The sequence below is a fragment of the Dendrobates tinctorius genome, unplaced genomic scaffold (assembly GCF_039654945.1).
Source record: "Dendrobates tinctorius isolate UK_male_01 unplaced genomic scaffold, ASM3965494v1 ptg000240l, whole genome shotgun sequence".
Lineage (NCBI taxonomy): Eukaryota > Metazoa > Chordata > Amphibia > Anura > Dendrobatidae > Dendrobates > Dendrobates tinctorius.
This window is the reverse complement of record NW_027361907.1, coordinates 4,476,608-4,490,140: the sequence shown is the minus strand read 5'-3', so window position 1 is coordinate 4,490,140 and position 13,533 is coordinate 4,476,608. Positions and strand designations below refer to the sequence as shown.

At 46.9% G+C, this 13,533-nt stretch overlaps 1 protein-coding gene across 1 annotated transcript; it reads right to left on the bottom strand.

Annotated features, from left to right (window-relative positions):
- Positions 1–209: 209 nt before the first annotated feature.
- ING1 (inhibitor of growth family member 1) lies at positions 210–9,943 on the bottom strand. Its single transcript, XM_073556838.1, has 2 exons — positions 9,392–9,943; positions 210–1,849 (listed from the first exon to the last, which is right to left on the bottom strand). The coding sequence occupies exons 1-2, from the start codon at positions 9,525–9,527 to the stop codon at positions 1,146–1,148; spliced, it is 840 nt and encodes a 279-aa protein (XP_073412939.1). The 5' UTR covers positions 9,528–9,943; the 3' UTR covers positions 210–1,145.
- Between the last annotated feature and the right edge of the window lie 3,590 nt (positions 9,944–13,533).

Sequence of the window (13,533 nt, the reverse complement as noted above, 5' to 3'; positions counted from 1 at the left end):
TCCGTCAATACCCATTTATTAAAATAGGAACAACCCTTTAATTAAATATTCTCCATGATAACTTCAGTGTGTCCGACCTAGGTGTTTTTCCATAATTCTTTCACTTCCTTTATAATACTGCATGTCTTACATGATGTGACGTGCAAAGTTTGGATTGATTTTCAAATTTCCATGCTCCTCTTGCACCCTAAAAGAGAAAGTCCCAAAAATAACTTTCCATAGACCTGTATTTATTTTAAGTATCGCAGCTGTACAATCTTCATACATACAGAAGGAAATGCACATTGGCTATACAACGGCATTCGGCTGCATTTCCAATTATAATACATCAAATGCAATGCCACTTAAAATGTACATTTATACAAATTAGGATTGCTTCACTAATACCTTTGACTGTATAAAGCTTGATCTGTGAGAATCATTAATAAACCTGTTTGGTTGCATAAAAAAAACAAAAAAAAAAACAGTTAATTAAAATGGCCTCATCTGGACTCCAGGCCAGGATTCAGTATAAAATATTCGCCATGTAAAATGTGTTTTTTTTTTCTTCTTTGCATCTCTAAAAATAAGCAGGTTGTCTTAAATTGAGTCTGTTGGTATAATAATGCAGTCATAGAACATGGGTCACTTTTATACTTCTGCCAACACAAGGAGGGGCACATGGCAATAAATTACAAAGCAGTGGCTTTTGACAAAAGTCAATGTATAGGGATAAAGGGCATTACAAAAGAATTTGGCATAACTATATGCCATAAAGTAGTGGTGAAAATGTAACCGACAATGAGACAATGGGCGGTGCGAAAACAAGTGGATAGACACAGTGCTTTTAAGAGTTTTAGAAGTGCATTAGACATCCACCATAACTGATGTACTCTCAGAGTCACATCTTCTCCAGAAAAGGTCCAAGACAATGAACATAAAAGACATGCATGGCATGAACAATAAACCAGCTCACTAGGTTCTTAGACATAAAACATGGACATGAAGTGATGTTATTGCTGTCACGATAGCAGGAATATCCCTAAACTTGGGTATAAGAAAAAAAAAAAAAAAAAAAAAAAAGTATGCCATCCTCATCACCTTCACAAGGCATGTCTGGGCAATAAATACAATGCTTTATTCTCCCCTTGGGAACTGCAAGTCAACTACCTGTTGTATGCCCTCTCTTTTTTCGATTTCTCAAGTGCTTTCCCCATGGTTTTTTCATTTTCTCCTCTACATTCAGGACAGTACCATTTTCCTTTGGGTTTATGGTTGAGTCCAACACAAGAAAAGTGAAACCATTCTATGGGGCATTCTTCGTTATCACAACCAATCATTTCACCATATGAAACTTGGTTACACAGGCAATAGGTCGGCTCGTTGGGATCAATCGGAAGATCGGCAGGTGATGCTTCTCTTTCAGCTTTAGCTTTTGATCGCTTTTTCTTCTTTGATGTTTTTGGCTTCTTTTCTTTGGGTGTTCCTGATGTAAGGTCCTCATGGTCATGATTAATGGTGGCATTTTCCCGATTTTCATTGTTCCTCTGCCTCCTTGATCTTTTATTGCTGGCTTTCTCAGTCTGTGAGAGCGCCTCGTTTTTAGACTTATCTTGGGCGTTCTTGCTGCTATTACTTGTACTGTCATTTAGATCCTGGCATGTTTCAAACAGTTCCACATGACTGTCCACTTGTCTTGTCCTGTTTTCAACTAGTTCCACCATCTGGCTAACTATTTGTATTTTGTCGTCACCCAATTCTTGGCTACGAATAAGTGCTCTCTGGATGAACTGCAGAAGGCGCCGCTTCTGTATTGCATCAGATTCGTGTCTGAATTTTTCATAGTAGTCGTCCAACTCTTTCAGGATCTCTGAAATGACAAAATTTAGAGTCAATAGAAAATGCCAACTGCTCGAGCCATCACCCACCATCCCCCCTGTGAAAGCCACTATGAGGGTGGTCTCTCACCTTGATGGACCAAGGATGACAGTCAACAAGTAAATGTTCAATAGTAAGCAACAAGTTCTCCCTCCTAAATTACTTTAGGCCAATCTGTCTCAACTCTCCATTCTACATTGACTTGTTACTCCTGGGCAGCAGCAGTTTGTATTTATTAACGGAGCTAGGAAAAAGGTTTAAAAATGGCAAGAGTTCCCCTGGCCATATCCCTTCGGCCATGTGTTGCATTTACTGCCAAGCAGGTTTTGTCTAGGTGTGGTATTGTCCTGTATTTGGTGCATAGTGCCCCCCATGAGCAGCATTAAAAAGGGTTGTCTGGGATTTATAGTTATTTCTCTATATACTATGTTTGTTAAATCCTACATCTGCAAGCCTATAGGGAAATAAAATCATTTTTTAAACCCCGGCAAACCCTTTAAAAAGCAATGCTCTCATGTTGTTTCTTCAAGTGTAATCTGCGCCACCGCCTCCAGGGTTCCAGGTAACCAGAGGCGGTGCACTTACATAGATTGAGAGTTTGGTACGGCAACGTGGTCGCTCCACTGATCTGATATGTCCTCTCCCGCATGCTGCTATATAACATGGTAGAAGCGCAGGGAAACTGATTCTGTCAGCTTCAGAGAAGCACAAGCAGGAGCTAAAACATAGACGCTGCTTGTGGCACAAGCTCCTTACCTTGGCATTAGACCCCAGGGTGGCACGTAACCCTACAGCATTACAAATCACTAAGTTCTTCAAAGCGGAAAGAATTTTTTTTTTTTTTTTTAAAGCAGTAAATTTACAAAGTAACTTATTTTAGCAAGCACTTTGCAGTTATAACCATTTTAGGACTTGAGACAAGGTATGGCCACATGGATGTTTCATTTGGAAAAAATCTTATGCATTTGCAGTGGAGACTGATCCTCAGATTTCAGCCACGAATTTGCAGTTTTAACTGCAGTGGGTTAGCATGTAGATTTGATCCATTCTCTGGGGCTAATCCTTGTGTGGCCAAGTGCCATCGTTTCAAAAATCCACAGAATCTGCATAGAAACTGGTGAAATAAGTAATATTGGATTTAGTGGTTCACAAATCCACAACCTTGTGATCTGCAATGGCAGATCTCCTTCCTTATTAAATGGAAGTTTGTAGACTGATTTCTGTGCAGAACACGTGTCCAAATTCGCAGAAAAAAAAAATCTGAAAGCTTTAGTACATTTAGATTTTTGACTAGAAATGTAACCACATTCTTCCACTTCAAGAGGTACCATAAGTGCTGAATGGATTAGGAGCCGCGGCAGAAGTTGTGCTCCTGCAGCAAAGACGTGGAGCGTCAGCCATCTGATCACCGCAATACAGATCCTGCCAAGCCCAAAAGCCACTAGTGCACTGACTGAAACATGCTTAAAAATAGAATCAAAGAGAATTGTATTTAACACAAAAGTTTTCACGCCCTGAGTGGTTAAAAAACTAACTGCACAATCATTTATAATAAATTGCTGAACGACGTAAACCCTTTTAGATACACAGGAGGTCACACAAAAGCCACGGTCACAAGATTACAGTTTTCAACGCTATAAGTGAATGGGATTTTTAAATACTACTCACATACTGCAGAGACAATCTGCATGGGATTTAGTCACAATCCACGTCACTGTAATTATTTTTCCCCATTGGCAATAACGTTTTAGAAGCGAAGCATGTCAGCAAGGGGCTCATTCAGACGTCCGTAGCAATCAGTACGAGGGCGGACCGCTAACACACTGACTGGCCACGGCTCTCTCGACCTCAGCACGGAAGCCTCATTGCGGCCTGATTTTGGAAGGATTTGCACGGAAAACTCAATAAGCCTAAAGTTTTAGAATCACTAAGGCTCCTTCACATGTCCTTATTTTACAAACTTGTGCACATGTGCGTCATCCGTGTGCCATCCACGTGACACGTACCGGAATAGAAAGCAGAATTTTTAGGTGTTTAAAGGGAATCCGTCACCCCCCCCCCCCCGGGACATATACGACCTATTAATATATGCATACAGGCAATAGAAATGTTACACTAGTCCTACCTGTATACCTCATATTAACAGATATTGTTGATGTGAAATGTTATATTCTGTCTTTATGCTAATAATTTCTTCTCTCTGGGGTGTGGGGTGTCTGGAAGAAATCCCTACCCCATGTCTTCATTGTACTTACCCCCACACACGTCAGTTTTTCCCCGGAATCCTGCGCCCTGCACTCCCTCCACAGTACGTACCTCTTCCTTCCTTCTGTGGGCACTGCATTCAGGGATCTTCTGCGCAGGTGAGTCACTGTGACCTCTGGTGTGCACCCCGATAAAGTGCTCTCCCCTTTCCTCCCTGCATAGTCATCTCTAGGAACCATGTGTACATAGCGATGACAATGCAGAGAGGAAGTGGCGAGAGCACCTTACCGGCGTGCGCACACCAGAGGTCACTGGAGTGGAAGTCACCGTCACCTGTGCAGAAGATCCCTGAATGCAGTGCCCACAGAAGGGAGGAAGTGGTACGTATAGTGAAAGGATTGCAAGGCGCAGGATTCCGGGGCCGTAACTGACGCTGATGGGATCCCTGAATGCAGTGCCCACAGAAGGGAGGAAGTGGTACGTATAGTGAAAGGATTGCAAGGCGCAGGATTCCGGAGCCGTAACTGACGCTGATGGAATCCCTGAATGCAGTGCCCACAGAAGGGAGGATGACAATGCAGAGAGGAAGTGGCGAGAGCACCTTACCGGCGCGCGCACACCAGAGGTTACTGGAGTGGAAGTCGCCGTCACCTGTGCAGAAGATCCCTGAATGCAGTGCCCACAGAAGGGAGGAAGTGGTACGTATAGTGAAAGGATTGCAAGGCGCAGGATTCCGGAGCCGTAACTGACGCGGATGGGAGTAGTATTATAATGAAAACAGGAGGCAGAGATTTCTTCCAGGTGCCTGGAAAAAAGAACATTAGATTCCCTCTCATATGTGCAAAGAGATAGATCAAAATCTGAGATATATAATTAGTGACTTGCATGGGTAGCTTACTATAACTATTAAAAAAAAAAAAAAAAAAAGTCATGTCTACGTGTGGGTCATGTCAGCCCCATAGATTATAATGGATGTGCATGTCTGTGGTACGTTTGGTGTCATTTTTCACACGTACCAGAAATACGGACGTGTGAAGGGGGCCCTAAAAGGAATTTTTAATGAGTGGATATCCCTTTATAACAGCTGATACTTCTTTTAATGGTTGTCATTAGAGGCCTTAATCCTCAGCACCACTTTTTTTTTTTTACTGTGCTGAAGATTAAGTGAAAAAGCTGCAGAGGTCGGCTGTATACGAGAGCTGACATCCTATGTCAAATGTTCCGATCAGTTTTGGAACCGAACAGGGTCAATTAACTCCATAGACGCTGCAGGCACCCTTAACAGCGATATCTAAGTGATTAAAAAGAGGGAGCGTTCCTTCTGAAACACTAGTTGTAGGACAAAGGCTCTGGAAAAGCAATATGTCACCCACCTCCCCAGAAATAAAACGTCCATGAATTCATGCCTCCACCACTTAATTTACAGGGTGCATGTCTCCAGAAGCACCAAGCAGGCTGATTTATAAAACTTCAGAAAAAAATGAAGTTGCAGAGTGAAAACACGTGTAGGGTCAAGTAGTCACTGCAACTGAAGATGAACAGGGTCACTTTTGGTTTTCTGCTATTCTCGAACCTTCAGGTCTCTGCAAGTGTCACCTGCAGAAGTACAGTACGCTAGCTAAATCTGGGCTCAATAAGCCAAACGGCGCTCCTTTCCTTTCATCTCTGCAGAGGGGCCAAACAGTAATTTTCCCATCATACATACACAAATCATCCAAATAGGGTGATGGTCTAACAAATCTTGGGGTGTAGCTTCACTTATTACCCTTGTGTGAATAAAAAATTTTTTTTTACAGCAAATAAAAAAAAATAAAATTACATTTTTAACCAGGGAAATGTTCTATTTCCACTGCCCAATATTAAATTCTATGAGGCACTTCATGCCCAGATATAATCCAAGATCACTGAGCAGGGAGATTCCAAAATTAGGTCAAATGAAGTGGGAGGTTCTCTCTTCTGAATCTCAGAGTTTTCTAATGACCCCACAATCTATTCAGACAACACCTGCCTTCCAAAAGTCTAATAGCTCTTCTCCTTGTACACTGCCCCTATTGGTCAAACAATCAGTAGATTTGGTTTCCAGTACCATCTCTATGCTGATGACACCCAATTATACGCTTCTTCTCCTGACATCACGCCTGCCTTTCTAGAAAACACCGGCGATTGTCTAAACACTGTGTCTAACATCATGTCCTCACTATATCTGAAACTGAACCTGTCAAAGACTGAACTCCTGGTGTTTCCTCCCTCTACTAATGTACCTATACCCGACATTGCCATTTCTGTGTGTGGTTCCACTATTACTCCCCAGCAACAGGCCCGCTGTCTTGGGGGTCATACTTGATTTCGAGCTTTCCTTTGCCCCCCACATTCAATCACTGGCTCGCTCTTGTCATCTGCACCTTAAAAACATTTCTAGAATTTGACCTTTTCTTACTTTTGACTCTGCAAAAACTCTTACTGTTTCTCTTATTCTTTCTCGTCTCGACTATTGTAACTCTCTTCTAATCGGTCTCCCTCTTACCAAACTCTCCCCTCTCCAATCTGTCTTGAATGCTGCAGCCAGGATCATATTCCTCACCAATCGTTACACCGATGCCTCTAACTTGTGCCAGTCATTACACTGGCTACCCATCCACTCCAGAATTCAGTATAAACTTATTACCCTCACCCACAAAGCCCTCCATAGCTCAGCACCACCTTACATCTCCTCCCTTGTTTCAGTATACCATCCTACCCGCGCCCTCCGTTCTGCCGATGACCTGAGGTTAGTATCCTCAATAGTCAGAACCTCCCACTCCCGTCTTCAAGACTTTACACGTGCTGCGCCAATTCTTCGGAATGCACTTCCCAGGTCAATACGATTAGTCCCCAATCCCCCACAATTTTAAGCGTGCCCTGAAAACGCATTTATTCAGACTGGCCTACCGCCTCAACACATTAACCTAATCTATCCCTGTGTGGCACAGCCAAAAGTTTTACCATAACCAGATTTCCCGCATCATGTTCCCACATGCTTTATGCATCCATTAGCCCTCTGTGTCTGTACTGTCACACACTTAACATTATGGCTGGTCCATACAATCAGGGCAACTGTTACCACCCACCTTTCGTGTCTACCTCTTTCCTCATAGACTGTAAGCTTGCGAGCAGGGCCCTCTTTCCTCTTGGTATTTGTTATAATCTACTGTATGTGATTATTGTTATGCTGTAATGTCTATTGTCTGCACAAATCCCCTCTGAAAAGTAAGGTGCTGCGGAATATGTCGGCGCTATAGAAATAAAATGTATTATTAGTAGCGTTCCTTCTCTCCTCATGTGCCTGTAGGGTCATCTTTGTGCAGGAGAACCAAAGTGTCGGTCTCAGTGGAGGTGGCAAAATGTAGGGCGACTCTCCATGTGAACCCGATCTAGCCTACACGGTATAGGCAATGGCACATACAGACCCAGATAAGATCATGCCGTCCCCCTGTACCAGGAGGAATCCCACGCAAACACGGGGAGAACATACAAACTCATCGCAGAAGTTGTCTTTGGTGGGATTTGAACCCAGAACCCCAGCGCCGCAGTGTAAATGCTAACCACTGAGCCACCTGTGTGATTTTTATTTTGTTTTCACATGAATCAATTAAAAAGTCACAAATCTAGTTTAGAGAACTCTCAATAATAAGTCGCACGTTTTGGTCACTTTCCCTAAACCTGTACGTGTAGTGTAGGTGCAGTGACACACTCAGCGATCGCCATGTTCCCAGCGCTGCCCCATAATGCAGATTCCGGCGTGACAGATCACACTGGCGTCTGTAAGTCTAAACAAGCCTGGAGATATCCAAGGAGTGTGATCCTTGACCGGAAATACAAAACAGAACATCTATGTAGTGTCAGAAGCAGTCTCCATGGGCTTACATTGTAAAGACCCCAGTGTGATCAGCAAGCCAGATTGTTAGTCACGTGACAAGAGCGCCTGCACTGGAAACGGGGTCAGACGGTGAGTAGGAAGCGTATTATGGCACTTTCATTCCCATTAAAAGAGGCCAAGTATAAAATCAGGACAGAAACTAATACGGGAGCCCCCCAATGTGTCATGTAGCACTGGGAGACGCGGGAGCCAAACAGCCAGCACCCCAAGGGTGTAAGGATGCAAATCACGTGTGGTCCTGTGACGGCTGCTGGAAGCCCAACACTAGGACTCCCAGATTCAGACCCCGCCTATGCGTTACCTGAGCAGGGACCCTCTCTGTGCAGCCAGCCCCAGATCAGTGTCAGCTCAGCCCCTCTACAAGTGACAGCTGGAGCCCTGAACCCCGGAAAGGCAGCTCTCTGCCGGCCACTATGTGATGCCGACACCGGTGCGACTACGAGACAGAAGGCCAAACAACGAGCGGAGCCCCGCACACAACAATAGCCATTGTGGAAGGAAATCCCTCATCATGCCCACAGAAAACATGGCCGCCACATACGTCTATACTTTCCTGTATTTTCTGCCCATATCAGTACTGTAGGAAAGTAGGCTTTAGGGACCGCCCCTCTAAAAACCGCCAGCCAATGAGAGCAACGGGGCGGGCAGAGACATCCAAATGAATGTAAAGGCTCTACTAAACTGCGAAAACGAAGGCGGGGCATCCAGAAGGGGGCGGGGCTAATTGAGAGCAAATGAGAAGACAGCCAGCACCCGGGACGTTCTAAAGTAGTAAGTAACGTCCAATGAGCATGAAGAGGCGGCACCGATAGGATGACGTAAACACCGTCCTCGCTATAAAAGGAGCAGTGTGAGCACTCGCCAGGTTAAAGCGCGGCTGGCGTTTGTAGTAATTACTCCGGTTGTTTATTTCCGAAGCAGTAAACAGCTATGTCCTCTACATAGAATGGTGCTGCAGCACATAACAGCGTCCCCAGCAGCGCGGAGAGCGTCCCCGCCGCCAGCATTGTACCGGAGGTTACCACTAGAAGTTACCGTGCGGAGACACCCCGAATGTGACGCATGTACACGAGCCAGGGCTGTCTCAGGGGAGGCGAGTGACCCGCTGCCGGTGTACGGGGGAGGAGGGGGCTGCGGGCGGCGCACTGCGGCCCCGCACAATGTCACACACGGGGAGCTCCCGGGAACAATGCACGGGCGAGCGAGTACCGGCCACTGCGAGCCCAGCCAGCCGGGGAGGCGGCGAGCAGACGGGAGCACACAATGAGAAGCCCTCCCACCCTACACTCCGCGCCGGGGAGCTGCGGGGCTTTTGTTCCGCCCTGTGAGCGGCTGCTCCGTGCCACAACAGCCGCAAAAGTTGCTCGGCGCTTACCCCGGTACTCGGCGCTTACCCCGGTACTCGGCGCTTACCCTGGTACTTGGCATCGATCTCCCGCATCAGGGACACATTTCTCTGCAGGTCGAACGGCAGCGACTCGATGGAGTCCAGGTAATCCTCCACGTAGGTGACCATGGGCGCCTGCTCGCCGTTGGCCGGGCTCAGCATCCTGTGCCGCTCCAGCCTGTGGATGCCAGCACCTCCTCCCGGAGACCGCGGAGAGGGAACACAAAGGAGAGCGGCGGGCCGGGCACACGAGCCTCGGGGCCGGGCATCCAGCCTCCAGGACGGCGCAGAACTCCGGGGGCTCAGCAGCTGATTGAATGGCTGTCTATCTGGACAACTCGGGCACAAGACAGTGGAGGCGGCTGCGGGGTGTGTGTGTGTAAGGGGGCGGGCAGGGGGCGGCGCCGGCCGGAGAATGCAGCAGGAAGATGAAGTGTGCTGAGAGTGAGCGCCGGAGCTCGGGGAGTGCGGCCGGTGCCCGCTGTCAGCACGGACAGGCAGCAGCTACGTTCCACACACACTTGGGAAACATTCCTGCCTGTGCCTCCGGAGCATGCGCAGTGTAGCCTCGGCGCTGCCGCCGGTTTATTTACAGCGCTCAGTGCCAGGCTCCTCCTACTAGGAGGCATCGGCGTGTACCCGTGCGGACTCTCCGCGCTGCTCGTGCACGCCCCCTGCCCGTGAACGCGGATATAACATTTTGACAGCGCAGCTCTTGTCACTAGAAAACTATCAATCCCAGAAGCCACCTGTCACTGAGAGACAGCGAATAGCAGCTGCCCCTCGCCATCCGAAGGCGGGGCCTGGGGAGCGCCGCCCCACGAAGCCTTCATCCTAGTAGTCACTAGGTAACGCGCAACGCGCGCCCTGCAGGGGGCGGAGCCAAGGGGCGGAAGTGGCTATAGTAAGGTGGGCGGGAGTTGGTGAGCTGGGAGGAGATTGGCAGGCCTTAGTGTAGCCATGACAACAACGCCAACAGCCCGGCCCTCGGCCCGCCCACCTACTGCCAGAGAGAGAGAGAAATACATGGAGCCACCAGCTGTAGGCTCCGGGCCGATAATGGGGGTGCAGAGACCCCGCAGTGAGGAGCAGCCACAGTAACGGAGATGAGCGCAGGCTGTGCAGGGCCTTCTGTAGTCAGCCATGGCAGCTCCACACTGGGATATACAGGGTTAATGTGTGAAGGGGGAGGGCGCAGCCTGTGCTGGAGAGGTGGAAGCAGGTTACATGATGGGGCCAGGGACTGAGATTACCACTAGAGGACTAGAAGATAGTAATGAGCTGTTTGTAACCCCTCCTCCAGCACAGAGTGGCAGCTTTCTGCCTATGCACAGTGTACACAGAAAGCTGCCAATCAGTGGTGTGGGTGGGGTTATACAGAGCTCAGCCCTGCACATAATTGCTGGCATCAGGGTCTCTGCCCTACATCCTGCTGCTCTCACATATGGAATGTGTCACCCAGCCGTCACTCCCCTAGTGAGGGCTTTTCCCTTCTTGTACAGTAATGGAATCTCCACACTCTATGGCAGCATTGTATTGTGCAGGTCTCATAGCTTTGTCGAGAATATGGTGCCGTCGTGTTCTACTGTCGGGTCAGAATTGCGATACTAATAAATTAGAATTCAGTCAGTTGTGACCCTGACACAGGTTTGGATCTTCGGTGTTTAGACTTGTAAGGCTAGTTTCACCTTTGCGGTTGTGTCTGCAGCGTATTGTCCGCAACCTCAAACGCTTGACATACCGCATGCCAACACAGCGGTTTTATCCGCATCAGCTTATGCATGCGGTTTTCATGCGTTTGCGCTTTTTATGCGCATGAGTTCTAAAGGTGAAAAATTTCCCAGGAGAAAAATCTAGATAAACAGACACCACCAATGGGCTGGTGTTATGGGACTTCTTTCTATAGACCCTTGGACAGCTGCAATCTTCAGATTTTGCTCCTGTATCCTGTGTCACGATGGATCTTCGCATGGAGAGCTTTTATTTCAACTTGGATTTGCATATAAAGCTGTTTCTTGCCTTTGCTTGATGAGCAACGGAGAAGACGGCATCGGCGTTATTGGAGACACCCTGTTATTGAAGTCCGGGAGTGCCGTGGAGCCTACCACACCCTATACAGTGAGCTCAATGCCAAACCTGAGACATTTCCGGCATAAACCAGGATGTCTCAAGAGACCTTCCGTTATTTGGTCGTGTCCAAGGAGTCATCTGGAGACAGGACACCCACCTCCGTAGAGCGATTCCTGCAGAGGACCGACTCCTGGTCACATTAAGGCACGTCATAATTCTAAACAAACCCCGTCATAAATATTATTGTTAGCAATTTTTTTCTTTCTCTGATTGGCAGATTCCTGGCTACCGGAGAGACACTATCATCACTCCATTTTCAGTACCGGATAGGAATTTCCACCCTGTCTGGAATAGTTGCGGACACATGCCGAGCTTGGTGGAACGTTCTCCGGGATGAATTTATCCCCTTACCCACTGCAGAAATGTGGCTGGAAATTGCAGAAAATTTCTGGCGAGTGTGTAATTTCCCCAGCTGTTTGGGAGCAGTGGATGGAAAGCACATACAGATTACCAAACCCGCCAGAGCCGGATCAGAGTACTTCAACTACAAGAAATATTTTTCTGTAGTGCTCATGGCAATAGCGGATGCGGACTGTCGTTTTATCGCTGTTGACTCCCAGACTTTTAAAAACTCGGACATGGGTCAACAGTTGTATGGGAATCATTTTAATTTCCCCCTGCCACGACCTCTTCCCAACACTCAAGGCCCGTCGATGCCATTTGTTATGGTTGGGGATGAGGCCTTTCAGATGTGTGAAAACCTACTGAAACTTTACTCCAGTCGGGACTTGAACCACACCAAAAAAAATTTAACTACAGACTGACCAGGGCCCGAAGAATTGTTGAGTGTACCTTTGGGATTCTTGTCTCCAAATGGCGCATTCTTGGAACAGCCATTAATCTAAAAATGGAGACAGTCGATGAGGTTGTCAAAGCCTGTGTGGTTCTCCACAATTACATAATCGCTAAGGAGCAACCCAACATTGAACTGGATGAACCAGTTGCAAACCCATTGCCAGATTACCAGCATCACCCTCTGCGGTCAACAGTTGAAGTTGCCCAAATGAGGGACCAATTTGCTGCCTACTTTGTTTCTGTTATGGGACGTGTGGCATGGCAAGATTAAATGGTTTAATAAAATGTTCTGTTGTGTTTGTTTATGTACCTGTAATGTTAAAATGTTCCTGTAATGTTTGGTGTAACTAAAAAACCTGTATTGATACCTGTACCGAGTGTCCTCTGTCTATAATCCACTCAAATCCACTTATGATGTCAGTGCTATGGTAGGAGGTGACGTCTGATTCGATAGGTGACGTCTGTTAAGTCTGCAGTATCTACTTGACGCAGAATGAAGAGATGATGGAGGTAATACAAGGCATACCTATACTCACCTGGCCAGGTGTCAGAAATAGTTAATTCAGGATGCTGGGTTTTGTGCATCCTGAAATCACTATTTCTGACACCTGGCCAGGTGAGTATAGATATGCCTTGTATTACCTCCATCGTCTCTTCAGTCTGCGTCCAATAGATTACACAGACTGAAGAGATGCTGGAGAAAATACAAGTCATATTTGTTTTTGACAACTCATAGCTCCATGACAGACACAAGAAGCAAAGCAGTAAATAACCACAAGAACAAATGAAGCGATCAAAAAAAGGCCAAAAGACTCAGTATTACAAAAAAATAAGATTATTGTAATGTGAACAGGAACAAGGAAAAAGGGGGGAAATTGAGTCAGAAATGACTCAGACTCGGTACACGACTACTCATGATGCCGCGCGTGTTGTCCCGGCAGCCAAGACACAACAAGCGGCGTCGGCATCACGCGCCCGTGACGTCACTACGTCGCGGCATCATGAGTAGTCGCGTCGTCATTACATTTAGTGAGGGGAAGAGTTCTGTGACGTGGAGCTGGTCATGTGACCGCAGTAACGTCAGCATCATTGTAAGGGGACGGGGCACGATTGGATACTGCTGCATGGGCAATGTAGCGTTCCCTAGCACAATTATGGTGTGGCTCACTCTATTAAAATCTGGGCGGTTTCACTCCCCTGTCTACTCTGAATGTCTTTGGATGGATGAAGGTCACATATTAGC

What these genes read in the sequence shown, in the direction of transcription:
- ING1 (XM_073556838.1), bottom strand. Translation starts at nt 9,527, where the DNA reads ATGCTGAGCCCGGCCAACGGCGAGCAGGCGCCCATGGTCACCTACGTG. An exon ending in GATCGATGCCAAGTACCAGG is followed by an intron (nt 1,850 to 9,391) that starts GTAAGCGCCGAG and finishes TTGTCATTTCAG; the next exon opens with AGATCCTGAAAGAGTTGGAC.